At 37.5% G+C, this 26,930-nt stretch overlaps 4 protein-coding genes and 1 long non-coding RNA gene across 9 annotated transcripts; 2 read left to right on the top strand and 3 right to left on the bottom strand.

The window, feature by feature from the left end:
- Positions 739-2,082, top strand: LOC109721073 (chemocyanin-like). The gene is made up of 2 exons (XM_020248492.1): positions 739-928; positions 1,883-2,082. The coding sequence occupies exons 1-2, from the start codon at positions 739-741 to the stop codon at positions 2,080-2,082; spliced, it is 390 nt and encodes a 129-aa protein (XP_020104081.1).
- Positions 6,138-8,960, top strand: LOC109721112. 4 transcript variants are annotated; one of them, XM_020248532.1, is made up of 3 exons: positions 6,138-6,719; positions 7,717-7,804; positions 8,683-8,960. In XM_020248532.1, the coding sequence occupies exons 1-3, from the start codon at positions 6,317-6,319 to the stop codon at positions 8,687-8,689; spliced, it is 498 nt and encodes a 165-aa protein (XP_020104121.1). In that variant the 5' UTR covers positions 6,138-6,316; the 3' UTR covers positions 8,690-8,960. The 4 variants fall into 4 exon arrangements, with proteins under 4 accessions (XP_020104121.1, XP_020104120.1, XP_020104119.1 ...); XM_020248531.1 differs by lacking the exon at positions 7,717-7,804; XM_020248530.1 differs by lacking the exon at positions 8,683-8,960 and having other exon boundaries at positions 7,717-8,676.
- LOC109720969 (aldehyde oxidase GLOX-like) lies at positions 11,527-14,171 on the bottom strand. Its single transcript, XM_020248345.1, has 2 exons — positions 13,004-14,171; positions 11,527-12,393 (listed from the first exon to the last, which is right to left on the bottom strand). The coding sequence occupies exons 1-2, from the start codon at positions 14,021-14,023 to the stop codon at positions 11,773-11,775; spliced, it is 1,641 nt and encodes a 546-aa protein (XP_020103934.1). The 5' UTR covers positions 14,024-14,171; the 3' UTR covers positions 11,527-11,772.
- Positions 17,092-18,678, bottom strand: LOC109720961. 2 transcript variants are annotated; one of them, XR_002219110.1, is made up of 4 exons: positions 18,667-18,678; positions 18,467-18,575; positions 18,279-18,339; positions 17,092-17,293 (listed from the first exon to the last, which is right to left on the bottom strand). It is a non-coding gene; the product is annotated as an uncharacterized LOC109720961 (long non-coding RNA). The 2 variants fall into 2 exon arrangements; XR_002219109.1 differs by having other exon boundaries at positions 17,092-17,284.
- Positions 23,590-26,131, bottom strand: LOC109721128 (aldehyde oxidase GLOX-like). Its single transcript, XM_020248557.1, has 2 exons — positions 25,056-26,131; positions 23,590-24,390 (listed from the first exon to the last, which is right to left on the bottom strand). The coding sequence occupies exons 1-2, from the start codon at positions 26,061-26,063 to the stop codon at positions 23,770-23,772; spliced, it is 1,629 nt and encodes a 542-aa protein (XP_020104146.1). The 5' UTR covers positions 26,064-26,131; the 3' UTR covers positions 23,590-23,769.

The raw sequence follows: 26,930 nt of genomic DNA, 5'->3' as shown, positions 1-26,930 counted from the left end.
TCGTTTTTGATGTTGCAACTTTCGAATCGTCGATCGGTTCCATTAAACTTGATCTAGAGTATTTGAAGTATGTAGAAAATAAATTTTGCAATTTTTCGATATCATTTGCCTAGTGATCAAAGGGGCTCAAAATCAACGGCTGAAAATAAAAATCTTACAAAACGTGATAATATGACATTAAATTTTAGATCAAAAATATTGATCTTGTTTTATATAGTATAAAGTATTTTCTATCAAAATTTCACATGATTTGAATATTTCTACGCCTTTAAACTTACAAACGGCTCACCACAGTCATTAAAATTGTTGATTCTGAGTCCCTTCGATCACTACGCAATTGATATCGAAAAACCATAAAATTTATTTTCCTCATTAACTTTCTTTTCAAAAGTCAATTGCAAGATCTTTTTAATTTTTACCATAATTGCCTTATATATAATTGGTCTGCATCAATAAACAAATCTAAAAACCTAATTGAAAATTTACCGCATTTATTACAAAGATTATATGCTGTGAATGTATATTTCAGAGTCCGAAAATTCTCACTAAATTAGGAAAACAAATCCAGCAAATTTCTTGGTAAATCAATGTTGTGATCACATGCATGCGCCCAAATGCCCTATAAAATGGCCATTGGACCAAGTATTTTTCATATAGTTTACAACATTTTGATCTTTTTTTTCTTTTTATTATTGTTTCTAGTGGTATTGTTTAAGATTTACAAAAATAATAGTAATAATGGGTCAGGGAAGGGGCAGTGTAACTCAAACATGGTCTCTTGGGTTTGGATTAATGCTTTGTATTTGTCTCCTTAATCACATCAATGTGGTTGAATCAACCTCTTACAATGTTGGTGATGGGGGTGGTTGGACATTTGGTGTTAGTAATTGGCCCAATGGTAAGAGTTTCAATGCTGGAGATGTTCTTGGTGAGTAGTACCTTTTCTTTTTTATTTTTTTTTCGCTAAATTACAATAAACTCTTTTATAAATACCCGCTTTAACTTTCTCTTTGTAACTTTAAAAAATCTATAATAATTTACCCCATCAATGTTTCAAGTTATTGCATCTAGTCTCATTCTGTCAGAGTTCTATCACTTTTTCTTCTTTTTTTTTATAATTTTATACTGAAAATACCTTCCAAATGACAGAAATATATTAAAAATTATTTTTTTTCTTATAGAAGAAGTAATTTTGTCATTTTGTCTATCCATTAATTTCGTACCCTCTTAAAAATATTTTTAAAATTTTAAGGGGCAAAATATAAGTTTTTGAAAGTTATGGATGAAAAGTGAAAAATTAGGTATTTACGTAAAGGTTTTTGTAGTTTAGTCTTTTTTTTTTTCTCTCTCTTTTGCTACATTATCATTATGTAACTGGCTACTTTTTAATCTTTATTTGATCTGTAATCTTTCAAATAAGACATTTTGATGCAAAATATTAGAGAAGAGAAAGAGAAGAGATATCCGTCAAAATTAAATTTTATTTTTAATTTCATTACCTCTTAATTGTGTAATATTAGCATCCCTTTTTAGGGAAAAAAAAAATAGTCCTTATTTAAATGGCTACTTAATTTTTTCTTCTTTATATATTAATATCATTTTAGTTCTTGAATTCCTTAATTCAAGGTATTTTTGGCAGCTCAAATTATTTTCTTTTTACCAAACATTATTTTAAAAAATTTATAAATCATATATGACTAATCGATCTATCAAATTTAATGAAATTCTCACTTCAACATTTATATATGATATTTAAGACGGTAATGCTTTGAAATCGACAATTTATATCGGTAAATAATATTTAAAGAATTTAGAAAACCAAATTTCATAATTCTGATCATCCTCGATCGTTCTATATATTTGTTCTTATTAAATATTTCAGTTTTCAAATATACGAAAGGGCTACACAACGTGGTCGTCGTCGACGCCAACGGGTACAAAAGCTGCAAAGCGCCGTCGGGCTCGAAGGTCTACGATTCCGGCGACGACCAGATTACGTTGAATCAGGGTGACAGCTACTTCATCTGCAGCATCCCTGGCCACTGTGATGGAGGTATGAAGATTGCAGTTCATGCAGCGTAACGCAGGAGAGGAATTAAAGAATCAATATATGTGAAAATAAGTATATCAATCAATGTTATATGGTTGAATTAAATTATGTGATCAAATTGTGGGAGTTTTATTTTTATGTTGGCGTACGTTTGGAATTAACATAATGTTGCATGCGCGTGTATGAATTGGTTTATGATATTGATTAAGAATAAAACAAGGCGCCAATTTCTCTTCATTATTCTTTTTCTTTTTCTGAGAGTAAAAAATTATAAATTTTGGCTAAATTAACAATAGTGTATTTTGTAAGTTGATGCACGTACAATAAAAATTTTGATTTTTTTTGTCTAATTAATTATACAAGGTTTTGAAATAAGCAACTAAACTTCAAACATTGTATTATCTGAATTTGTATACATAAATTCATTAGTTTGTGCTAAAAAAGAAAGAAAGAAAATATTATAAAATAGATTACCATAGTGTTACATTTCTTTTTCTTTTTTTTCTTTTTTTAATTTTGCAGAAAAAATCTTTATAAATAAATTTGATTGCTACCCACTCAAACAATTATTATCGAATTAGTCCTTTGCTGACATGTTCCACGTGATTATCATAAAAAAATTGTATAAATAAAAATATGGGTGACTTATATAATTTAAATTTAAATCATTACAACAAAAACGGTTTATAGCGACACTTTTAAATGTAGGTACATGTTAAAAAAGTGCCGCTAGCTAAAATTACCGACACTTTTAAAAAGTATTGCTATATGTGGGGTCGCTAGGTATATAGTGACAGTTAAAGAGTGTCGCTATAATCTAAAAGAGTGCTGCTAATTTACCAACACTTATTTAAGCATTTAGCAACCGCCGAAACTCTATCTCGTTGGCTACGGTGGCGGAGGAGGACGACAGTAAAGGCTTTTCGTCTAGAATTTCAGTAGATTGAGTGAAGAAAGAAGAAAAGATGGTAATTAATTTTTCTTTTTTTTTTCTTTTCTGTTTGTAATCGGGCCAAATGGACTGAGTGTCGTGGGTTGAGTAGAGTAATCTTTTATTTTTGGTTGGATTGGGCTTTATATTTAGGCATTAGTAGATGTGTTTTTAAGTTTTAGCATAAATGAGATACTTACTCAAAAGTGTCCCAAACATGTGTCCCTATAATCTAATTCTGTTGTAGTGAATAAAAATTAAGTTTTAAAATATTCAATAACGTAACTATTTAAAATTCAATTATAAAGATGAAAATTAATAAAAATTTATTAGATTAAACAGCAAAAATTGAGTAGATAAAGGGTCTTCTTACAAATATCCGCTAGGAGGTGTTTGGATTGACAAAGTCATTTTCCGTAGAAAGATAAAATTTTTTGCATATGAGTAGACGGTGGATCTCTCGGCATTACAATTTTTGATAGCAAGATAATATTTTAGGTAAAAATATACGTAACTTATATATATGAACTATAAATCATGTTGAGTTGGCTATCTAACTTCTAAAATCTTAATTTTACTATCCAATCTTTCAATATATTTTATTTGATTCAGTCAACGACACTTTGACTTTAAAATTTGAATGCAGCGTTTATCTTTACAAGTTCAGTTAGGGCATGTTTGGTTCATCTATTTTAGACAATAGAATTGAAATAAAATTCATTGATTCCGATAGTTGCCGTCTGTTTTATAGGAATTGAATTCCGATTCCCATTCTACTCAATGAACTAAACACTTTTGGATGATTCGCCATTCCATTTTCATTCCAAAATAATTTAATTTCATTTTTTATTTCTATCCAATCGTGATCTAAACATGCCTTTAGTATACTTAATACAATTTTTGCAACTATAAATTCATTAAAGTAACTAGTTAGCTTAAATTTTAAAGTCATAATGCCATTAATTGACTCAAATTAAATAAATTGAAAGGTGTGATAGTAAAATCAAAATTTTGTGCGAGGGCTGAGATTTTTTTTCCTATATAAATTTAATATTTTTTTAAAATATTATCGTGTGTATTTTAATTTTAAATTTATTCGTCAAATTTCAGCGAAAAATAATTTAAAATAAAAATTTTACATGATTATTACTTTTCACTAAAAGTGAGTAGTAATCTATATTTTCTTTTGAGGTGTCACATCGAGGATGGCTTCGTATATGAATTGGACTCCGTTTTGGACGATCCAATAGATCATTTTCGATGGTTCGACTATTTTGGAGGTGATGGCACCATCCGATTTATGTTTGATGCACGATTTTTGAGAAAATCAGTTTTTATCGCAAATTGATATGCTTTTGCTTCTTAGAATCCTTCGTTGCTCCGTTTTACGTGAAAATCCATAGGAGGGTGCCACTGGGCTTTTTACATGCAGTTATAATTTTTCAATATGAAACTCTTTGGTTGGAGGACTAAATTGCAGTTTTTGCAAAGTGCTATTTGGAGCACTTCACGAAGGGGTCGTCATTTTATATGAGAAATTCTGTAGTTTTGGCGAGTGGAGAGATTTATATGCATGAAAGTAGACTCAGAGAGAACCTTTCGTTCCAAATTTTGCAGAATTTGAATTTTCCTGTGCATTATGGCATTGAGATGAAATGGCGAGAGAGTTTCATGATCGAGAGAGTTTTCGACGAGATGCTCATTATTTTGTGCTTTTGATCACACGAAACCTGGTGGAGGGACCTTCGTGCGAGGTGATCATGCTAGCTGAGGGGGGTTGTGTATTAAATGAGGGTTTTAGGAGGGGTTGGGGGGTGGGGGAATATATATATATATATATAGAGTGAGGCTACTATGCTATCGGAAGCACGGAGCCCTCCGTGCTTCCAGCTCGTTTTCGATGTTGCGGTTTTTGAATCGTCGATCGGCTCTGTTAAACTTGATCTAGAGTATTTGAAGTATTTAGAAAATAAATTATGCAATTTTTTGATATTATTTGCCTAGTGAACGAAGGGGCTCAAAATCAACGGCTGAAAATAAAAATCTTACAAAACGTGATAATATGACGTTAAAATTTTAGATCAAATATATTGATCTTGTTTTATATAGCATAAAGAATTTTCTATCAAAATTTCACGTGATTTGGATATTTCTACACCGTTAAACTTGCAAACAGCTCACTGTGACCATTAAAATTATTGATTTTGAGCCCCTTCGATCACTAGGCAAATGATATCAAAAAATCGTAAAATTTATTTTCTAGGTACTTCAAATACTCTAGATCAAATTTAACGGAGCCGATCGACGATTTGAAAGTCACAACATCGAAAACGAGCTGAAAGCACGGAAGGCTCCGTGCTTCCGATAGCATAGTAGCCTCACACTATATATATATATATATCATAGGCGATTTTGTAATTAATTGGCCCTTTTAACAACTAATTTTTTATTTGAGTATTCTAACTATTTAAGTTACAATTTTATTTGAATTTAATGGCTCAATCAGATACAACCAATAAATTAATCTAACTTTATTTGCCACAAAGTAATAAAACTATCAAAACATTTGATAAAATCCATATTTTTTTTAGCATTTCTTAATTCAAAAAAGGAAGGTTTAGGGAATAGTTCAAGGAGGCTCCATATACTTTTACCTATAAACTACGGAGCTGTATACCAAAATAACCAGATATATATATATATATATATATGATATACATATTGAGATAGAATGCCCCTGCAAATATGTTATTTTTAATTTTTTGGTCATCGGATATCACTAGCTAAGGTTTACTATATGGANTATATATATATATATATATATATATATATATATATATATATATATATATATATATATATATATATATATATATATAAATTTGATGTTATATTTGAATTTGTATTTTAAAAATTTAGATTTAATATAATATGTTTTAAAATATTGAAAAAAGAAATAAGTGTTTCGGGTTCAAATTTTCAGATTCGGATTCGGGTTCGGGTTTCGAATTTTTGGTCCGGTTTGGGTTTGGATATGGATTTTTAAAATCTGTCGGGTTCAGATTCGAATTCGGGTCTCGGATTTGGAGTGGGGTTCGGATTCAGATTTTTGAAAATTCGTCCCGAATCTGACCCGTTGGCGCGCGCGCGCGCACACTGCCGCATCCACCGTCGCCCCCACCACACTGCCGGCGGCAAGGTGCTCGACGGCCATCTCTTCTGCCACCCCAACCGGTCCAGGCTTCTCCGAGAAAGGTCTCTCTGTCGAACCCGAACTCGAGCGAGCCCGGAGTAGATCATGCAGATCCGGGCCACCGCCGCCTCTCCGCCGCCGAATGCCGCACCCGGAGGTTGTCTTCGGCCGGGACCAACCCAGCAGGGTCGACGCCGACCACCCCTGCCCGCCCATGGGATGCTGGTCCTCTGCTGGGCTCATGTTTGGACTCTTGCTGGCCGAGCACCCTATCCTGGCTAGTTCGAATATCGGAGACCCTCTAGCTTGTGAGCACAGCCCTCCTGAGTGCTTGCTGATGGCCGTGCTCACCTTCGCGATGATTAGTTTGGCTCCAAGCCTTGGGTTCTCCATTGTCGCTCTTGAGAACCTTGAAACTAGAAGTTCTTGTTGCTTAAACTTCTTCCTCGATCGTCTGTTGTGCTCCGGACAGCGAGCACGACATTCGGGACCTCGAAATCTTTCAGATGACACCTTGGCTGGGATTCTAAGTCTTGAAATGAGTGGTAAATCCCTAAACACTGCCTTACTATGTGTTATTAATGCCCGCCAGGTGTTCGACTTAATGTCATAGTGATGCTTTTCGCATTGGGACTGTCCTGGACAGCATTGGCTCATGTGTTGAGTGCTAGAGCATGGTGTTCGAAGCCCAAGGACCTCTCTGTTCGAATCTCGTAGCAACCGGCACATAGAACGATGTCTTTTTGCACTATTATCATGCTTTTGGGGCTCCTATTTTAGGAGCAGGCCTTTGCTGATAATTGCAGCAGTTGTATAACGTGGTTGGTTTGTTAGGAAGTTGCTAGTGTGAAACACTGAACAATGAATGACCCTAGATGGGTTCTGAACCCGAAAATGGCAATTTTTGGTAACCCAACACGACGGATTTTGGCGTTTTCGCATTCGGATCGCACCACTTAGCGTGCAGCTGTCCCAACACCCAAAATTGAGTATTTTGAGATAGGGTGGAAGGCCGAATTAACTTTGGAGTTGTTCGGAATGCTTCGGGGCTAATCTGGGCCCCAAAATGTCGAAATCGAGCAATTTCTGGTGCGGTTTCTTAGCGCGCGGGTTGCTGCTATTCACAGCAGAGTATGGACCTTATTGGATGTTTTAGCGTGAGGTTTGACATGCACCTCTGGTTGCAGCAAGAGGGTTACGGGTGGTTCCGATGCCGAAATGGGTATTCCGGGAGCCAAACCGGTGATTTTCGGATTTTCGTTTTTCGTTTTGGCGCACTACTTGTGCGGCTGCCCCAATAGCATTAAAATGATGTGTTGGGATAGCAAGTAAAGTAGGATAGGTGTGGGGCTCAATTTGGGACACCTTGTGGGTTGGGGTGCCGTTTCGACGAATCGGTGTGACAATCAAGTGACCTTTCGATGACTATGGAACGGAATTCGGAAACCAGATTGTTCGACTGTTTGAATTCACTCGGAATCATAGTGTTTTTGTAATTAGCGGGTTTGAGCTAATTACGGTTTTGGATGGAACCTTGCATAGGTCTGGACTGTGGCCGGAGGCATCGACAGGGGATTCAACGACCCGGTTTGGTTCTATTCTACGGTAGAGATGGGTATTTTGATTCGAAGTCAGTTCAACGCTGCTTGCTCGTTGACTTCTTCCTTTTTCTTTTCCTTTGTGATTGCATAGTACATCTATGTTTACTTACTGAGCTTTTAGGCGTCCTTTGATTTTTCGTTTGTCTATTCTACAGTATTTTTATCTATGGTGTCATGATCTAGTTCTAGAGTAATATTGATTATGATTAGTTGTCATGATTTGATTATGATAATTGGTGACATTCGTATTAGTTACATGGTGATATTATAGGTCAGTGATATGGTGACTTGATTATATAGACCTTATAAGTTAGTGATATGGTGACTTGGTTATATAGTCTTTATAGGTCAGTGACATAGTGACATTTCCTTCGGGAACAGTGGATCTAATTCGGTCAGACAGTTGTGAATTACTCTTTCGGCTAGTTGCCATTGTTGAACATTAAGCATATTATATCGATTATCACAGCTCGTGAGCATTTTCACGTACACCAGTGGTCTGATCCATTGCAAGAGAGTGTTCTATTCTGAAAAAAAATGATCGTACTTTCAATCCGTGAGCTCTACGAGGTGCCTGTTAGGGTTAAATGCCAGGTGGGTGAGCATGATGTGGTTTAGCCTGAGGTCTTTCGATCAATATGGCAGTTGGTTTGGTTGTTGGTACTATTCACCCATTTGATGCATTGATATATTCCGTTGATAATTAAAGTAGCGGATAGTTATATATATTGATTGAAAGTTGTAACTCTTTCCTAGCCATTATTGCCATTATTCCAGGATACCTGTTGATTATGCCTAGTTGTCGTTTTCTATTCAGTAGCAGTATTTTCGTATTTATTACCTGTTATTATTTCGTTACTACTGATCTTATGATATTTGTTCATTACTTTGGTTATCTCTTCCTTAGCCGGTGAATACGACTCGCCTTCGTCGGCTTGCGGTACCCACTGGGAGAGTAGACATATTTATATGTTCTCTCCCCTCACCATTTTTTCAAGTAATGCGAGCAGTGAGGGTCGGGGCGGCGCTAGATAATTCTGTCCAGAATTATCCGTCATTGATGGTTATTATCCTGCTACTAGATTAGTTTAGTTTATTTTCTTCAAATGTTTAAATATTAATAGATACTTGTGAAATATTGTTGTTTAATGATCATTAGATACTTGTGTTGTGTGGTTGTATGTATGCTCGATCTTGTACTATGGTGTGATGCCGTGCATGTATAAGAGAGATTCTGTTCGTCAATACAGGGGATCTTTTGTCCATGTGGCAGATCTGTGTACGTCAGCGGGGTGTTGTCAAAGGTATTTTTTAAAAAAATATTTACATATTTTTCGTTAGTTTTTCTAAAAAGAATTACTCAAAAAAACCCTGAGGCGTGATATTTTGAATAGTTGAATGATCAGTTCAAAAAAAATCCACAACTCAAGTAAGTTCTGTACGCATTTACCATATTTTTAATTTCACGAAACTTGTTTCTCAACCGAATTACAGTTAGTACTATAATTAATAATTCAGCTGTCAGATAACGCGTTTTTAATATTGTATAATTTAGCAATGTTGGGGAAAATTGTTTATCCCACATTTAGAGATGTGGGGACCTCGCTCCCCATAAGCTAGATGGCCACTATTCTCAGTTGTATGCATGCTAATCTGTAGATATAATAAAAGTTGAGTTTCTCCGAAGCCTCCCTGCGTTTGGTCGGGGGCTATGGTGGGACCCATTTTTTTTTTTTCAGCCTGGGTACAGCGTAGGCGGGGGCGGGCATGGGCGCAGGTCGCGTGGCAGGGGGGGCAGGCATGGGCGCGGGACGGGCGCATGTGGCAGCACGGGCAGGCGCAGGCGCGCGAGGGGCGTGAGCGGGCGTCGGGCACGAGTCGCGTGCAGTAGCAGCACGGGCGGGCTCAGGCGCGCTAGGGCGCGAGCGGTCGCCGGGCGCGGGTCACGCGCACATGGCAGAGTGGGTGGGCATGACACGGGCGGGCGGCTGGAGCATGCACGGGCACGAGTCACGGCGCGACTCTCTCTCCCCTTTTTCCCTCTCCCTACCCCCCACCCTCTTCCCCTCTCCCTTCCCCCCTCCCCCCTTCCTCTCCTCTTCTTCCTCTTCCACGGTGGACGCACGGCGCGTGGGCGAACGCACGGGCGTGCGTTGGGGGTCGAGCGACCGCCCCTCCCCTCTCTCTCTCTCTCTCTCTCTCTCTTCTCTCTTCTCTCTCTGGGTTGCAAATTTTCACTTGAAATTAAAAATTTTAAATTTAAAAAGAAAAATTGAATTTAAGTTGAAAATTTAAATTTCAAACCTAATTTGAAAATTAAATATTAAAATTTAAAATTTTTATTATTTAAAATTAAAATTAAAATTTAAAATATAAATTGTTGAAGTTTAAAATTTAAATCTAACATTTGAAATTGAAATTTCAATATTTGAAATTTAATATTTGAATTTTTAAATTCAATTTATATTAATATTTAAATATTGAAATTTGAAATTTAAAATTTAAAACTTAAAATTTTAAAATTTTATATTTATATCTTAATCACTAAAATAAATTTTAAAATATTCAAAAATTTAATATTTAAAATTTTTAAATTCTATTTATAATTTAATATTTAAAATATTAAAATTTGAAAATTAAAATTTAAAGCTTAAAATTTAAAAATTTTACATGTTATCTTAATTACTAAAACTAAATTTTAAAATTTTACAATTTTAAATTTAGAATTTCAGTTTCTAAATTTTAAAATTTAAATTTTGAATTGCAAAATTTAAAATTTAAAATTTAAAAAATAAAATCTAATATTTGAACCCTAAAATTTTAAATTTGATATTTGATATTTAAAGTTAAAATTAATATTTAAAATCTAGGTCTGAAAGATATTCATTTAAAATTCATCAATTTTGAATTTTAAATCTGAATGATAATTTAAAATTCAACTATGGAATCAAATTTTAAATTTTGATTTTAAATCGAAAATCGAACTAATATTTTAGGTTGCTAATGTTGATTCGCCGCGAAGCGCGGGCCCTAAACTAGTTATTAATTATAGTGACATCACATTAGTATTTCAATAAAGCGAAATGCTTTGGGTACATAGGCCTTATATATTGTTGATCTACTGACTCCAGCTCATATAATATTATTCCAAATCATTCTTTGAACATATTATGACCGTTTTATTATTGAAATTTTTATGCAAAAAAGGCCAAATATTATAAAAGATAAAATATTCTACTCTTGAAAATATAATAAAAGCTAGATTTTTTTAGTTTAGTGAGTACGAGTACTCAACAAATAATTCAGAAAGAGAGATAACATAAACCGCATAATCAATTTACGTGATTCCGCGGCAACTAGTCTATGTTCACGAGTAAAAATAAATTACTTACACGCCTAGACATTATATTGGTATGTTTATAACATGAAATACTTTACATGTTATACAATAATAACGTTATGAACTGTTGATATGCTGATAGCTCACATAATTTTATTCCAATGCATTCTTAAAGATACGATTAAAGCTAAAATATTCTAATTACTTGAGTGAGAAAAGTCAAAAGATAATTGAGAAAGAGTGGAAAACAAAAACTGCATAGTCAGGCTATAAATTTACAATCAAAAAAAAAAAATCTCTTTTTGTAAATCCTAGCCAAATATTCAATATTATTTCTCATTCGCCTTACAAATCCATCGAATAAGAGATATATTTATATCAGTGGCTAAATAACGATGAGACTATAAATAATTTCTACTAAAAATTATTCCAATTTATTTATTAAAACTTAGCCAGGATCATAGTCCCGAGTTTAACAAATCCAATTGACAGAGTAATGACACAGCACAATAGCATGCGATTTGCTTCACATGCTATCTAATACACACACTCTCACACACATTTCACACACATTTCACACACATTTAATTTCTTCTTCGTTAATTCATCTTCTTATGCTTATTATATATTGTATCATTCAAAAGCAATATATATTTCTCAAAGTACCTGTGCCCATACGCCCTCACTTGGAATCCCATTATTCACCACAAACACCATATAGTACCCCGGCGGCGCCAGCATCGCCGTCGCCGGCGCCATCGCGACCACCTCGTAAACCCCCGCCACGCCTCCTACCGCCCTCGGCTTCATCGTCTCCAGAATCAGCAGCCTCTGGTTCATTGAGAACGAGTGCGTCGCGAATGCTGGCGATGCCATCGTGACCGACACGCCGTTCGCCGACGGTTGACCTACGCGGAACCGCAGAAGGATCGGCCTCCCGTGGTTTATAAGGAGTAGGGGAGAAATGATTTGCGGCCGCAAGGCTGCAAAGGCGGGGTCGAGGTACTCCGGCGAGAAAGCCTCGAGGCTGAGCTCCGTCGGGTACTCAACGTTCGTGAATACGTAGCGCTCGTGTGGGTTGCTCCCCCCGACAAGCACCCGACCATCGCGGAGCAGCACCGCCGTCGAGTGGTACAGCCGGGGAACTGTTCCCTGGGCTTGCACCGCAAATCGTTTGCCGGGCGCTGCGTCTGGATGGTACAAAACTGGCGCCAGCACAGGATTGTGGCCAATCTCCCACCCCGCCGCCCCCGTACCCGCCCCGTTTATTATGAGCACCTGAATTGCGAAAGAGAAATACTAAGTCAAAAATTTATTTTGACGTTAATTTTATCTGTGTTTAGAAACTAGGAAGACGATAAATTGTTTATCATTTTTTGATTTTAAAACAAAAATGATAAATAATTCACGGTTTATCTCTCATATTTTAAAAATGATGAATAATTTATAGTATTTTTTAAAATCATTTTCCTCCTAACAAGCAATACAAATGAAAATTTTTAAACCGACGAATGATTCACCGTTTTTAATAAAGACAGTAATTGATTCACAATAATTTTTTGCTTCTCTCTCGGCCTGTTGTAATATTAGACCTAATAGAGTTAGTTTACCAAATAATTTTTTTGCAGAAATTATTTGACAAATTATATATAACTTTTTTAAGAATTATTGCAGGAAAAAAAAGTCTATTAAATCTGCGACCAAAAAGAAATTATATAATTTCTACTTTTTTTCATTCAAAATTTAAAGATTTATAGAAAAAAAATTAGGCTTTGGGTGAGAATTACAATTTATTTTGGATTGTAGATTTACTTTTAATTTCGAAAAGATTGAATTATTATAAATAAAATCAATTTAGAGATCGATGATAATCGGTTGACACACGCACCTCGCCGGACGGCAGCAGCACCATGTCGCCCATCACCCTCGGCATCGGCATCGTCTCCATCGCCCACGCCGGCGCCGCGTCGGTGATCTTAATCCTGCCGCAGGTAGCCAGCGCGGGCAGGAAGTTCCCGTGCTGCGACGCCTGCACCCAGGACCCTGTCGGGGCCCCGCCGCAGACGAGCACTTCGGCTTCAGTCGGCGCCGGCTTCAGCGGCAGCAGCACCGAAGATCCCGTACTCGGATAGTTTCTGGGGTTGCCGCCCGGCATTTCCGGGTACGTCCTAACCACCGCGTTTCTCACATAGTCGAATAGTATGGCGCGGTTGTTCGCGTATATGAATAAGTTGCCGTCGATATTGAGGTGGACGAACGGGTAGAGATTGTTCTCTTCGGGGTCGTGTGTTTGCGACAGGAAGGGGAGGGGAATTTCAGCGGCATCGGCGGCATTGGTTTTAGGGTAGAATTCGTAGTTGAATTGGCCGGTGCCGCCGATTATGATCGCGCGGCCGTCGGGGAGGATTTGGTTGGTGGCGTACCAGCGGCGGACCGCGAGGGCGTTCGGATGCTCCGTCCAGTCGCAGGCGGCGGCATTCGCGCACGGGCGGAAGGTGCGGGCGTTGTGGTCGCCGTCATTGAACCCACCGGTCTGGACGAGGGTGCCGTCGGGGGCAACGGTGCCGGACGAGCACCAGGTGTCGGTGACGACGGTGAGCGGACGGAAGGTGTTGGCGGCGACGTTGTACTCGGCGGAGTGCGCAGTGCAGTCGACTTTCATGTCGAGTTCATTGGGGTCGTGGCGGCAGGCGCCGCCGGCGAGGGCGAGTTTGGAGGGGCCGACGTCGGTGCGGTCAAAAATGATGACGCGGTCGTTGTGGAGGAGCTGCATGTGCATGGCCGACACGCCGATGCTGCCCTGCAGGAGGTGCCACCGTCCTGCAGCGGCGGCCGCGGCGGCTGCATTAAATATGAGATGGAAAAAGAAGAGGAGAACAGGAATATGCGCTGATGATAATAAGTCCATATCAACACTACAGGAATTCTAATAATGTATAATGTGTGTATGAATTTTAGAGTTCAGTAGGAAATGCTATGCATGTTAAGATCATCACGCCCTCTGTGTATATATATATATAGCTCTAGACTTTATTTTTTCTGTGTTTTCAAAAGCATAGAGGCTTTCGTGCTTCTATATATTTTCGATGATTGAGCGATGATAGAACATTTGATCCGACGACGATTGACTTTATTAACACGATATACACTATTAAAACTATTTAAAATCAAATTTTATATTTACTAAATAATAATTGTATAGAAAACCTTTCTTTCATTAAATTATTGTCTTTGGCTTTTTATATGTTATAGTTGCAAAACCAAAATGCTCGAGTTTATAGCATTGGAATGGTAAAGANTGAGTAGGGCTAGAATACTTTTACAAGTATCACCCAAGTGATACTTGTGTGTTTTTAGCCATTGGATCTACTTTTTTATTACTAATAGCCTTTGGATCAAACACTATTCCACCTACCACCACCTACCACCATCTACCACCATCATCTCAACCTCAGATCTCTCCATCCAAGAGCTAAAAACACACAAGTATCACTTGGATGATACTTTTACAAGTATTTTAGCTCTACTCTATATATATATATATATATATATATATATATATATATATAGCTCTAGACTTTACTGTTTTCTGTGTTTTCAAAAGTATAGAGGCTTTTGTGCTCTGATATATTTTCGATGATTGAACGATGATGGAACATTTGATCCGACGACGATTGACTTCATTAACACGATATATACTATTAAAATTATTTAAAATCAAATTTTATATTTACTAAATAATAATTATGTAGAAAACCTTTCTTTTATTAAATTATTGTCTTTGGCTTTTTATATGTTATAATTGCAAAACCAAAATGTATACACTCGCTGTTATATATATAAGTATTCCTTATATTTTTGAATCTTAGAGTTAAAAAAAAATTTAAAATATTTTTACTAAAGTATTTTGATAATTTTAATAAATAAATTCTAGCCACACGAAAATCAGAATATAAAATACGAAATGCAATAAATTAATACGAAGGTGTTCACGTGTGCAGGGGACGTACACGTGCACTTGACATAAGCAATAATTCGTCGTACATTTAAGTCTTGTCACGTGGCTCAAAAGTACAAAAAATAAATAAAATACAACTGCGCTGATTCAATATATGTGCTTTCTAGACATGGCCCACAATTTGAACTTGTAGACCACACAACTTGAAAAAATTATTTATTATCACTATCAATGTATATAACAATTAGTTGATAATTTTAGAAAAAACTTCAAATACCTCCGGATAGTTTCATTTTTTATCACTTTAATACTATGTGATTTAAAATGTATCAAGTTAGTATTCTGTGATTTTGCACTTTTTCACTTTAGTACCCTATGGTTTAAAGTGTATGAAGTTAGTACTCTATGGTTCACACTTTATCATTTTAGTACTATGTGGTTTCACATTTTATCACTTTAGTACCCTGTGATTTAAAAATTATAGAGTATTAACTTGATAGAAAAATAAAACCACAGAGTACTAACTTGATACAAAAATAAAATCATAGAGTACTAACTTTATACACTTTAAAACTACAGGGTACTGAAGTGATAAAGTGAGAAACCATAGGGTACTAATTTGATACACTTTAAACCACAGGATACTAAAATGAAAATGTATGAAACCACAGGAGGGGTTTTTGAAGTTTTTCCATAATTTTATAAAGAATTAGAGGATTTAAGCTTCAAATTTAGTACTTTACGCAAAAATTTTGATACATCTGTTGTCGTCTGCGTGCACTTATATTAAAAAAAAACATAACTTACCATCTAAATAGGTTACTGTAAATGAGGCGAACATAGATGAACAGAGATAGTACATATATTGAATGCTCAAGCCAGATTACTCATAGGTCTGCCAAGTTAAGGAAGAATTATCTTTGCAAGAAGTAGATTCACCACAAAATAGAGTGAAGTTAATGTGCCAAGAATATTAGTGCACGAAGGTTTTCGTCCTTTCGATAAAAAGATGTGTGGTTAGAATAATAGTGACCCCTTAGGGTTGAGTGGGTGTTTGGTTGAATAGTATAATCTAGCGGATGAAAATGGTCAAAGTGATAGATCTAACGGTGGAAATCTTAGTAGCACCAAGCGCTTGGTACTATTGATAGCATGGTAGCAAAACTCTCTCTCTCTCTCTCTCTCTCTCTCTCTCTCTCTCTCTCTCGCCCGGATTACAGCGAAAGCCCACCGATAGCTTACAAAGATCCGCCATGTACACCAAACATCTCCGATGCACACCAAGCGTCTACAAAAAATATAGAGAGAAGTATCAACCATTCTTAACATGGTAATCAGAACAAGAACATAGATACATAAATTCAAACTAAATACATCTCAAAAACTACAATCTTCATAACACTAAGTAAAACATACATACTAGAAAGTTTCAAGAATACATCTTTAAACTAAACCAAAGAAGCTTTCTACGGGTCCATTTATCAAAACATCAAGGAGATTCTAGCTAGTCGCTGACCCCTTGCCACGAACCCTAACCTTTCCCGTTGCGGAAGGCTCTGCAATAAAAATAATAAACAACTGGGAGTAAGAACTATTAAACAATAGTTCCCAGTGGGTAAGCCGCTGAGAGTAGCGAAATACACCACTAGGTCAACTAAGGCATGAAAAAAATATAGCAAGTAGGAAACGTAAATACAACAATTAATTGAAATAGTTCAACTATAAACATGCCTAAACATGATTTGTTTTCTAACATATCTATTATACTAATCATCACGTATGCAACTTTTATAATTCATGCAAGTTATATGTTTGTCCATTTTTAAACTATATGCCATAATTAAAGAGAAATTCCATCATTATAATTAACCAGCTAATGTCATCATATAGCTACCTTCCTACACTAATATAAGAATGTCATTGCAATTAATGACTAATAGGAATGTTAACTTTCTAGTATATTCATTTACTAGGTATGCCTTAACAAATGTCACAAGGTAACATCTACTAGTATGTCTATCTAATGTTAAGTTTATTTACATTTACCCAATTAACGAGGGAATTACATGTTATAAAGTCCCAGCTCAAGCCGTGCCTAATGATCTCGTGGTAGTCAACACTCCTCACGGCAATCTACTTCGGCGCTCAGTCCCGCACTGGCGATCTGTCGTCGGAAGACTAACTTCGGAGTGTCGGCTTGTAGGGAGCAACCTTCACAAGCTTGTGCGAATGAGCACAATGGCAAGTAAGCGTGATCAATAACATAATGTCCACTAGTCACATACTCAATTATCATGTCTAAAATCATAACAACAACTCGAAAGTCAGGTAACGATATATTAACTTGGTTTAAGTCTACACTAGTTGCACCTCTCATTGATTCAATAAAAGATATACTATTTTCCACTGCCGTGTTCAATGAACTACAAAAGTGTTAACTAAACCATGATTTAAGTCATGCACATGTCCTGCTACATGAGCCTCTTCTTCATGGAGTACCAGGTAAACATGAAAGCAATTTCATTAAACTGAACAATTATATACAATTGCTCCTTTTTATTCGCCTAAAGGCGTAGCCATCCTCTTTGTTATGCCCAACATGAAAGGCTGCTGTCGACCTAAAGGTCGAGTGCAACGTCACAGTACTCACTTAGTTATGTAAATAGTTAAGTGCAATATGCTCAACTTTATACTTCATCTCTACCATACAATAGGTCATATTTGCTCTTATCTAAAACGCATACATTAGCTGTCATGCAAATTATACAAATTGAACTCAGTAATTTCATTAATCATGTGAATTCCTGTAGGACTTCCATTTACTCATCTCTATCATGCGTTCTAGTGTTGTATAAGAGGAAAATATATTTACATGCCATCTAGTTTACAAGTTCATATGATAATGCTCTACTACTACATAGAGTATGAAATTTCTACATATAACATAATTGTATCATACATTCGAAAATTCTACTAGATCATGATACACCAAATTATGTCTCATAATAATAAGGAAGATATAGAGGGAGTTCATCCATTTCAGTGAGGTCAAACCCACCGGATACTCTTTGAATTCTTTCGTTCCCTCGAACGAGGATGTCCTCAAGCCTCGTAGCACCCAAACCAAAATTCTAATTAGGTTAGGAGCTTCTAATAAGCCTCCCACGAAATTTCTTAAAAATCAACCCAAAATAGATAAAAATACCTTAACGAGAGGAAAACTCTTTCCAAAACTCCACTTGAGTTTGGGATGCTTCAATTCCAACCTAAAAGAGAGTTTATCAACCACAACTTAGATTGCAAAAGTCTCATAATCAGAAATCTCAAATTATATCCCTTAGTTCCACAATTTCTCCCAAATTCACACCTAAAAGGGGTGATTAGCTTACTAACCTTCCAAAGAGCTCCAAACCAAGATACACTTAAGCTAGGATTGAAATTAAATCCTCAAACAAGCCTCCAACTTCACAGCCAAGCTTTCTCCAAGATTCACAAAGCAAACCTACGTGGAAAAGAGCAAGTAAAAGGATCAATTCATTAATTCCACAAGAATTTGAGATCAATTCTAGAGAGGGAAAGAAGAGAAAGCTTACCAGCCTTTTCCCCAGCTCCAGCACAAAAGGAACTAGCTGGGGGTCGGTTGAAGATAAATCCAACAACACAATTACCAAAAGACCCCTCACCAACCCACAAAAAAAATATTTTTCCATATTGAGTACCGGTACTCGAATTGGAGTACCGGTACCTAGCACTCAGGCACACAAAACCCGAGCACTGGACCTTCGGCTATAATGCAGTGTACCGGTACCAGCCCGATGCAGTACCGGTACTCAGCCCAGTACCGATACTCACCGACTCAGTACTGGTACTCAACACCCAACCTCTCAAACCCGAGAGCAGTCTATTCTGGCACTCTATAGGGGTTCCGGTACCCCACTCAGGTACCGGTACTCAACACTCAAAATCTACAATTTGCAGATTTTAGTGTTAGAAACCCTTTCTCTCACTCAAAGAGCTTAAGTTAGGTGTCGGTATACTACCAACAACCCTCAAAATAGCTCAAATAGTTATAAATATTATTCTTACAGTAGAACTTTGCAATTCACTAAAGTTCAGTGTATTACACTCTTTCTATATAAAGAGAGTTCGGCTATAGTGCTTGTAAAAGCACCAAGCACTAGATGCTTGTAAATTTTTGCAGTTAGATTACCCTTTGACCATTTCTACCCATTAGATCATACTATTCGACCACTATTAATCACTCAACCCTAAAAAGAGATCACTATCATCTTAACCGCACATCCTTTACTCAAGGGTCGAAAACCTACAAGTACCAATGACTTGGTACTTATAAAAGCATAGGAGCTCAATTATATATATATATATATATATATATATATATATATAGAGAGAGAGAGAGAGAGAGAGAGAGAGAGAGAGAGAGATAGTCTAGCTAAAATGCTATCAACAACACTAAGTGCTACCAAGTTTTCTGCAGTTTTCCGCCGATAGATCTACCCTTTTAACCATTTTTACTCTTTAGATCAAATTATTCCATCAATCACCCACTAAACCCTAGTATTTGGTTCGGGTATAAAGAGGGGAATAAACTCTTATACCCCAACGCTATTTTTTGAATTTAGAAGTTGTAGTTCTCCATGATTGGTAATAAGGGAGAATAAGGGTGGAACAACCTTTCCACCCTTCTCTTGGAACAAGCTTTGAGAACAAGCTTACTTGAAGTTTAAATCTAATTTTAATTATTATATTAATTTATTAATTAATCTATTTAATATATTTAAGTCATTATCTATTGTTTAAATAGATAAGTAATTAATTAATTTATTATTTATGATTAATTAGCGCATTAAGAATTAGTTATCTAATGTGTTTATCTAATAACTAATATTTTTATTGGCCGCTTAAGACGGGGTATGGATCGGATATAGGTCAGGTCTAGATCGGATACGGATACCCGAATGTATATATTTTTAATAGATTTTATTAAATAGTTTATAGGTAAATTATAAATCTCTCACTATAGAAAACTCGCGTTCTAATTAGTTGCACCGTCTAATAAAGGTCGTTCAAAAGAAAGATTCAAGTAGTGAACAGCTAGGGTTAAAAAAATAAGGAGTAAATAAAAAAAAAAGAAGAGTAAATAGAGCCATTAGGATTTTCACTAGGATTCAAATACACAGAGACCCATCATCTATAAATACTATTGAAATTGATCCCTGAACTTTAAATTTTTTATTTACTTGTCACGCCCTGAGACCCGCCTCCTTGGTCGGATTCGGGTGCGTCGACAGACCGCCGAACAGACAGAATTTTTCCTCTACGTCCAAGGCGTTGCAAACAGTACAATGCAAGTGGTTCCAACCAGCAACGGAATTCACATTCCAAATGCATAAGGAAGGCATCAAACATAAAATGTTAAACTATTAAAAGCATTTAGCTCATTTACATCGCATTTATATTAAATTTACATTTTTTTGACTTCCAAATACAACCAAACTTAATACAATTTTTGTTTCTTTCGTTTCTTTTCTACACCCCTCAGTTATGCTGACTCGGGGTACTTCTATCTCTGGTCTCAGTGGTAGGGCGCTATCTACCAAGTTACGCCCTTTTCTTGCGCCGCTATGCTGCTTACGTGTGGACCTGAAAAATATGGGGGTGAGAACTATAAATATAGCTCCTAGTTGATACGGCTACCGAAGGAAAAAGCTCGACCCACCAGGTCAAAAGGAGGCAACATAAGTAAGTTCGACCAATATATATAAATATATAACTATACACAACTAACAATTATCATGCTTATGCCTCAAAAAATGCAACAATGCAACCAATTCAAGTAGATCTACCGTTTTACCATTCGCTCCTAAAGTTCTTTTACCTTAGCCAAGCTATACCACCCGACTCGGTCTTGAGTCAATCATCAGCGGACTACTACTCACATTCAGGCCTGAGAAGAGAAACATGCCACATACACCTCAGCCTTCAATCCACATACCAAGGCGCCCGACGGACAGCAAAGAGCTGCGTACACCCTTAGTCAGTGATCCCCTGATGGAGAGGAACATGCTGTATACACCTACAGCCGGGATCCCCAATAGGGAAAGGAGCATGCCACATACAGCCTAGCGCACGAAGATTCTTCCGGTAGGAGAGGTACATGCCACATGCACCCGCGGCCAAGAATCTTCCTTCATCACAATCCTCGTAGTTCTTGCGGTGGGAGAGGAATATGCCGCATGCGCCCACGGCCAAGAGCTATTGATAATTACAAGTTCTGAGATTCCGGAACCCACTTTCCAAGCCTCAAGGGTCGGTCACATACCCTATGATGTCGACCTCTCTAGGTTCATAATCACATGTTCAATTGATCATCCTACCACTATAGTTCATAACCTAGGTTCAACCATACTAGATCCTATGTCATTCCCACCTAGGTTCATTCGACTCTAGGTTCAATATTCAACCTATATTCAATGACACTAGGTTCTATGTCCAGTCATGCCACTAGTTGTCCATACCTAGGATTCATGATATCTAGTCCTTATTTCCAATTGTTGAGTTCTCTAATTTTTCTAGAGTTCATCCATGCACCTATGTTCAATAAGCATACCTAGGCATACATATATCCTATATGTTCCATATGCTTATATTCTTATCCAATTCCTATCCAATGGTAGATATATTACTATAAGTAGCATACAATTTATGCCTACTCATTTAAATCAATTAATCTACCATTACATGCATGCATCTAATAATACCATACTTCACACCTTGGCATGGAAGCGACCTAATCATTTCGGTGAAGCACAACCCACCTCAAGCTTCCTAATTGCTTGTAGACACTTGCAATTAGGCCAATCTCTTGGATCTCCAAGCTTGCTCCCAAGCGTTCCTTACCCTATACAAGAGATCCATTCATTACCAATTTCGAATCACTAAATGATTTCTCTACTAGAAATCAAATAGCCTCACACGCTTTCCTAACCCCCAATTAGGGTTCTAAAGGATTAAAATATTTTTAAAACCTCCACAGGCAAACCCCTTTTCCAACCTAGGATTTTTCCAAAATTACAGGAGAAACCCAAATCCACTTGCTAATCTCTATAATTTGTAGCCTAGATTAGCCAAGAGTTTGCTAGAAATTCATTTAGGAGGTTTAAATTATTCTTATAAGTATAGATCCTTTTATATTTATAAATTTTCAGTCGTTGGATGTGCGATTAGGATGATAGTGGCCCCCTAGGATTGAGTGGGTGGTTCATTGAATAGTATGATTTAACGGATAAAAATGGTTAAATTAAAGGATAGATCTATCGGTCGAAAACTTAGAGTATAAAAGGATCAATACTAATAAAAATATAGTAGCCAAACTTTATATATATATATAATAAATATAATATATATTTTAATTATATAAAATAATATATATTATGTATTTTAATCATATGTATATAAAATTTAGATTATTGGGCCCACAAAATTGAACCAGCAAAATTCTACTCTAATTGTTCTCTCCTTTCTCTTTTTCACTTCCTCGCAGAGTCGCCTTCCCTAATTTTTTTAATATTACAATATCGTATTTCATGCATTCATTTTATATGTTGAACTGTTAGACTTTTTTTGTATCAAAGTTTAGATAATGTTTTATAAAAATTAAACTATAGATTGCACTATGTTAAGAATTTCAAGCGGCTCGTTTAGAGCTCGAGCTCGCTCGACTTGAAGTTAGGCTCGCTCGAGCTTGGCTCGAATTAATTTCAAACCAAGTTTGAGCCTAAATTTAGGCTCGAAATTAATTTCAACCCAAACCTGAGCTGAGGTATGCTCGCTCGAGCTCGGCTCGTTTCCACCCCTACCCTTGGACATAGATTAGCGGCCAAATCACGTAAACCAATTTTATGGTTTATGTTTTTCTCTTTCCCAGTAATCTATTGACTTTTTGCACTCAAGTAATTAAGTAGAATATTTTAGCTTTAATCGTATTGTCAAGAATGTATTGGAATAATGTCATGTGAGCCGTCAACACAGAGAATATTTAAGATTGGTGTTGTCTAACATGTAAAACATTTTCCGTCATAAGCATATGTGTTGATGCGTAAATAATTTAATTCTACTTGTGGGCACAGATTAGTTGTGTTTTCGGTTATGTTTTTTTTCTCTTTTTGAATTATTTGTTGGCATTCTGTACTCAAGGAACTAGAATACTTTGGCTTTTATAATATTTTCAAGAATGCTTTGGAATAATATAATGTGAGCTGTCAGTACTTCAACAACTGATAAGGTCAATATACGCAAAGTATTTTTTATTATTGATATACTAATGTGATGTCCTCACGTGTAAAGTACTATAAGTAATAATGGGCATACACATGTGAAAATAATATAAAATAACTATTTGTCTCTAAAAAGCTTTGACATGTCATAGAATGCATTTTTAATATAGTATAATTTAGCAATTTCCCTCACGCCTTGATTCAAAAAGCTCTAATAGATAAACAATGTGAAATTAATAATTAAATAAAATAAATATATGTAATGTGCATGATTTGCTTCACATGCATGCATATCTAGTATACACACTGTCACACACATTTCACACACTTTTAATTTCTTCCTCATTCATCTTCTTATGCTTATTATATACTGTATCATTCAAACACAATATATATTTTTCACTGTATCTGCGCCCATATGCCCTCACTTGGAATCCCATTATTCACCACAAACACCATATAGTACCCCGGCGGCGCCAGCATCGCCGTCGCCGGCGCCGTTGCGACCACCTCGTAAACCCCCGCCGCGCCTCCTACCGCCCTCGGCTTCATCGTCTCCAGAATCAGCAGCCTCTGGTTCATCGAGAACGAGTGCGTCGCGAACGCCGGCGACGCCATCGTGACCGACACGCTGTTCAGCGACGGTTGACCTACGCGGAACCGTAGAAGGAACGGCCTCCCGTGGTTTATAAGGAGTAGGGGAGAAATGATTTGCGGCCGCAAGGCTGCAAAGGCGGGGTTGAGGTACTCCGGCGAGAAGGCCTCGAGGCTGAGCTCCGTCGGGTACTCAACGTTCGTGAAGACGTAGCGCTCGTGCGGGTTGCTCCCCCCGACAAGCACCCGGCCGTCGCGGAGCAGCACCGCCGTAGAGTGGTACAGCCGGGGAACCGTTCCCTGGGCTTGCACCGCAAATCGTGTGCCGGGCGCTGCGTCGGGATGGTACAAGACAGGGGCCAGCACAGGATCATGGCCAATCTCCCACCCCGCCGCCCCCGTACCCGCCCCGTTTATTATGAGCACCTGAATTGCGAAAAAGAAATGCTAAGTCTAAAATTTTGTTTCAAATTATCCTAAAAAATTTATGTTTTTTTACGTAATTTTGTCAAAAATTTATTTTGACGTTAATTTTATCTGTGTTTAGAAACTAGGAAGACGATAAATTGTTTACCATTTTTCGATTTTAAAATGAAAACGACAAATAATTCACAGTTTATCTCTCATATTTTAAAAATAATGAATAATTTACAGTATTTTTTAAAATGATTTTCCTCCGAACAAGCAATACAAATAAAATTTTTTGAACAGACGAACGATTCACTGTTTTTAATAAAGACAGTAATTAATTCACAATAATCTTTTGCTTCTCTCTCGACCTGCTGCTGAGTTAGACCTAGAAGAGTTAGTTTACCAAATAATTTTTTGCAGAAATTATATGACAAATTATAACTTTTTTAAGAATTATTGTAGGAAAAAAAAAAAGTCTATTAAATCTGCAACCAAAAAGAAATTATATAATTTCTACATTTTCCCATTCAAAAATTTAAAGATTTGTAGAAAAGAAAATAGGCTTTGGATGAGAATTACAATTTATCTTGGATTGTAGATTTACTTTTTATTTCGAAATGATTGAATTATTATAAATAAAATCAATTTAGAGATCGATGATAATCGGTTGACACACACACCTCGCCGGACGGCAGCAGCACCATGTCGCCCATCACCCTCGGCAGCGGCATCGTCTCCATCGCCCACGCCGGCGCCGCGTCGGTGATCGTAATCCTGCCGCAGGTAGCCAGCGCACGCATGAAATTCCCGTGCTTCGACGCCTGCACCCAGGACCCTGTCGGGGCCCCGCCGCAGACGAGCACTTCAGCTTCGGTCGGCGCCGGCTTCAGCGGCAGCAGCACCGAAGAGCCCGTACTCGGATAGTTTCTTGGGTCGCCGCCTGGCATTTCCGGGTACGTCCTCACCACCGCTTTTCTCACATAGTCGAATAGTATGGCGCGGTTGTTCGCGAATATGAATAAGTTGCCGTCGATATTGAGGTGGACGAACGGGTAGAGATTGTTCTCTTCGGGGTCGTGTGTTTGCGCTAGGAAGGGGAGGGGAATTGCAGCGGCGGCATTGGTTTTAGGGTAGAATTCGTAGTTGAATTGGCCGCGGCCGCCGATTACGATAGCGCGGCCGTCAGGGAGGATTTGGTTGGTGGCGTACCAGCGGCGGGCCGCGAGGGCGTTTGGATGCTCCGTCCAGTCGCAGCCGGCGGCATTCGCGCACGGGCGGAAGGTGCGGGCGTTGCGGTCGCCGTCGTTGAACCCGCCGGTCTGGACAAGGGTGCCGTCGGGGGCGACGGTGCCGGACGAGCACCAGGTGTCGGTGAGGACGGTGAGCGCACGGAAGGTGTTGGCGGCGACGTCGTACTCGGCGGAGTGCGCGGTGCAGTCGACTTTCATGACGAGTTCGTTGGGGTCGCGGCGGCAGGCGCCGCCGGGTAGGTTGAGTTTGGAGGGGCCGAAGTCGGTGCGGTCGAAGATGATGACGCGGTCGTTGTGGAGGAGCTGCATGTGCATGGCCGACACGCCGATGCTGCCCTGCAGGAGGTCCCACCGCCCTGCGGCGGCGGCGGCGGCATTAAAAATGAGATGTAAAAAGAAGAGAAGAACACGAACATGCGCTGATGATAATAAGTCCATATCACCAATACTGTAGGAATTCTAATAATATATAATAAGTAGGAAATGCTATATATGCATGTAAAGATCATCGCGCCCATGTGTACATATATAGCTCTAAAGTTTTCTTCTTGCGTGCTTTCAAAAGCACGAAGATTGCGTGCATTTATATGTTTTCGACGATAGGACGATGATGGAATATTTGATCCGACAACAATCGGCTACGGTAACACAATCTACGATATAAAATTTATTTAAGGAAACCTTCTTTAAGAATGCGTACAAAAACGATCTATAGCGACACTTTTAAATATAGGTACATGTCAAAAAATACTGCTAGCTAAAATTACCGACACTTTTAAAAAATATTGCTATATGTGGAGTCGCTAGGTATATAGTGACAGTTAAAGAGTGTCGCTAAAACATAAAATAGTACTGCTAATTACCAACACTTATTTAAGCATTTAGCAACCACCGAAATTCTATCTAGTTGGTTGCGGTGGCGGAGGAGGACGACAGGAAAGGCTCTTCGTCTAGAATTTCAATAGATTGAGTGAAGAGAGAAGAAAAGATGGTAATTGATTTTTCTTTTTTTTTTCTTTTATGTTTGTAATCGGGTCAAATGGACTGGGTGCATGTGGTGGGTTGAGTAGAGTAATCTTTTATTTTTGGTTGGATTGGGCTTTATATTTAGGCATAAGTAGATGTTTTTTTAAGTTTTAGCATAAATGAGACACTTACTTAAAAGTGTTCCAAACATGTGTCTCTATAACCTAATTCTGTTGTAGTGTCACTTTAGAAGACTAGGAATTGTTTGGGAGATATTAAGAAAAAATTATTGTCTCTGACTTTTTTTATATGTTATGATTGCAAAATCAAAATGCTTGA

This window comes from Ananas comosus, linkage group 15, assembly GCF_001540865.1.
Source record: "Ananas comosus cultivar F153 linkage group 15, ASM154086v1, whole genome shotgun sequence".
In the NCBI taxonomy this organism is placed as follows: Eukaryota; Viridiplantae; Streptophyta; class Magnoliopsida; order Poales; family Bromeliaceae; genus Ananas; species Ananas comosus.
The sequence above is the reverse complement of the archived record's forward strand: the minus strand, read 5'-3'. Positions and strand labels throughout refer to the sequence as shown.

Excerpts from the sequence above, each read along its gene's own strand:
- LOC109721073 (XM_020248492.1), top strand. The coding sequence starts at position 739 with ATGGGTCAGGGAAGGGGCAGTGTAACTCAAACATGGTCTCTTGGGTTT. Across the intron at positions 929-1,882 it reads CAATGCTGGAGATGTTCTTG|TTTTCAAATATACGAAAGGG; the intron begins GTGAGTAGTACC and ends TAAATATTTCAG.
- LOC109721112 (XM_020248530.1), top strand. The coding sequence starts at position 6,317 with ATGCCGCACCCGGAGGTTGTCTTCGGCCGGGACCAACCCAGCAGGGTC. Across the intron at positions 6,720-7,716 it reads TCTAAGTCTTGAAATGAGTG|GTCTGGACTGTGGCCGGAGG; the intron begins GTAAATCCCTAA and ends AACCTTGCATAG.
- LOC109720969 (XM_020248345.1), bottom strand. The coding sequence starts at position 14,023 with ATGGACTTATTATCATCAGCGCATATTCCTGTTCTCCTCTTCTTTTTC. Across the intron at positions 12,394-13,003 it reads TGCTGCTGCCGTCCGGCGAG|GTGCTCATAATAAACGGGGC; the intron begins GTGCGTGTGTCA and ends TTCGCAATTCAG.
- LOC109721128 (XM_020248557.1), bottom strand. The coding sequence starts at position 26,063 with ATGGACTTATTATCATCAGCGCATGTTCGTGTTCTTCTCTTCTTTTTA. Across the intron at positions 24,391-25,055 it reads TGCTGCTGCCGTCCGGCGAG|GTGCTCATAATAAACGGGGC; the intron begins GTGTGTGTGTCA and ends TTCGCAATTCAG.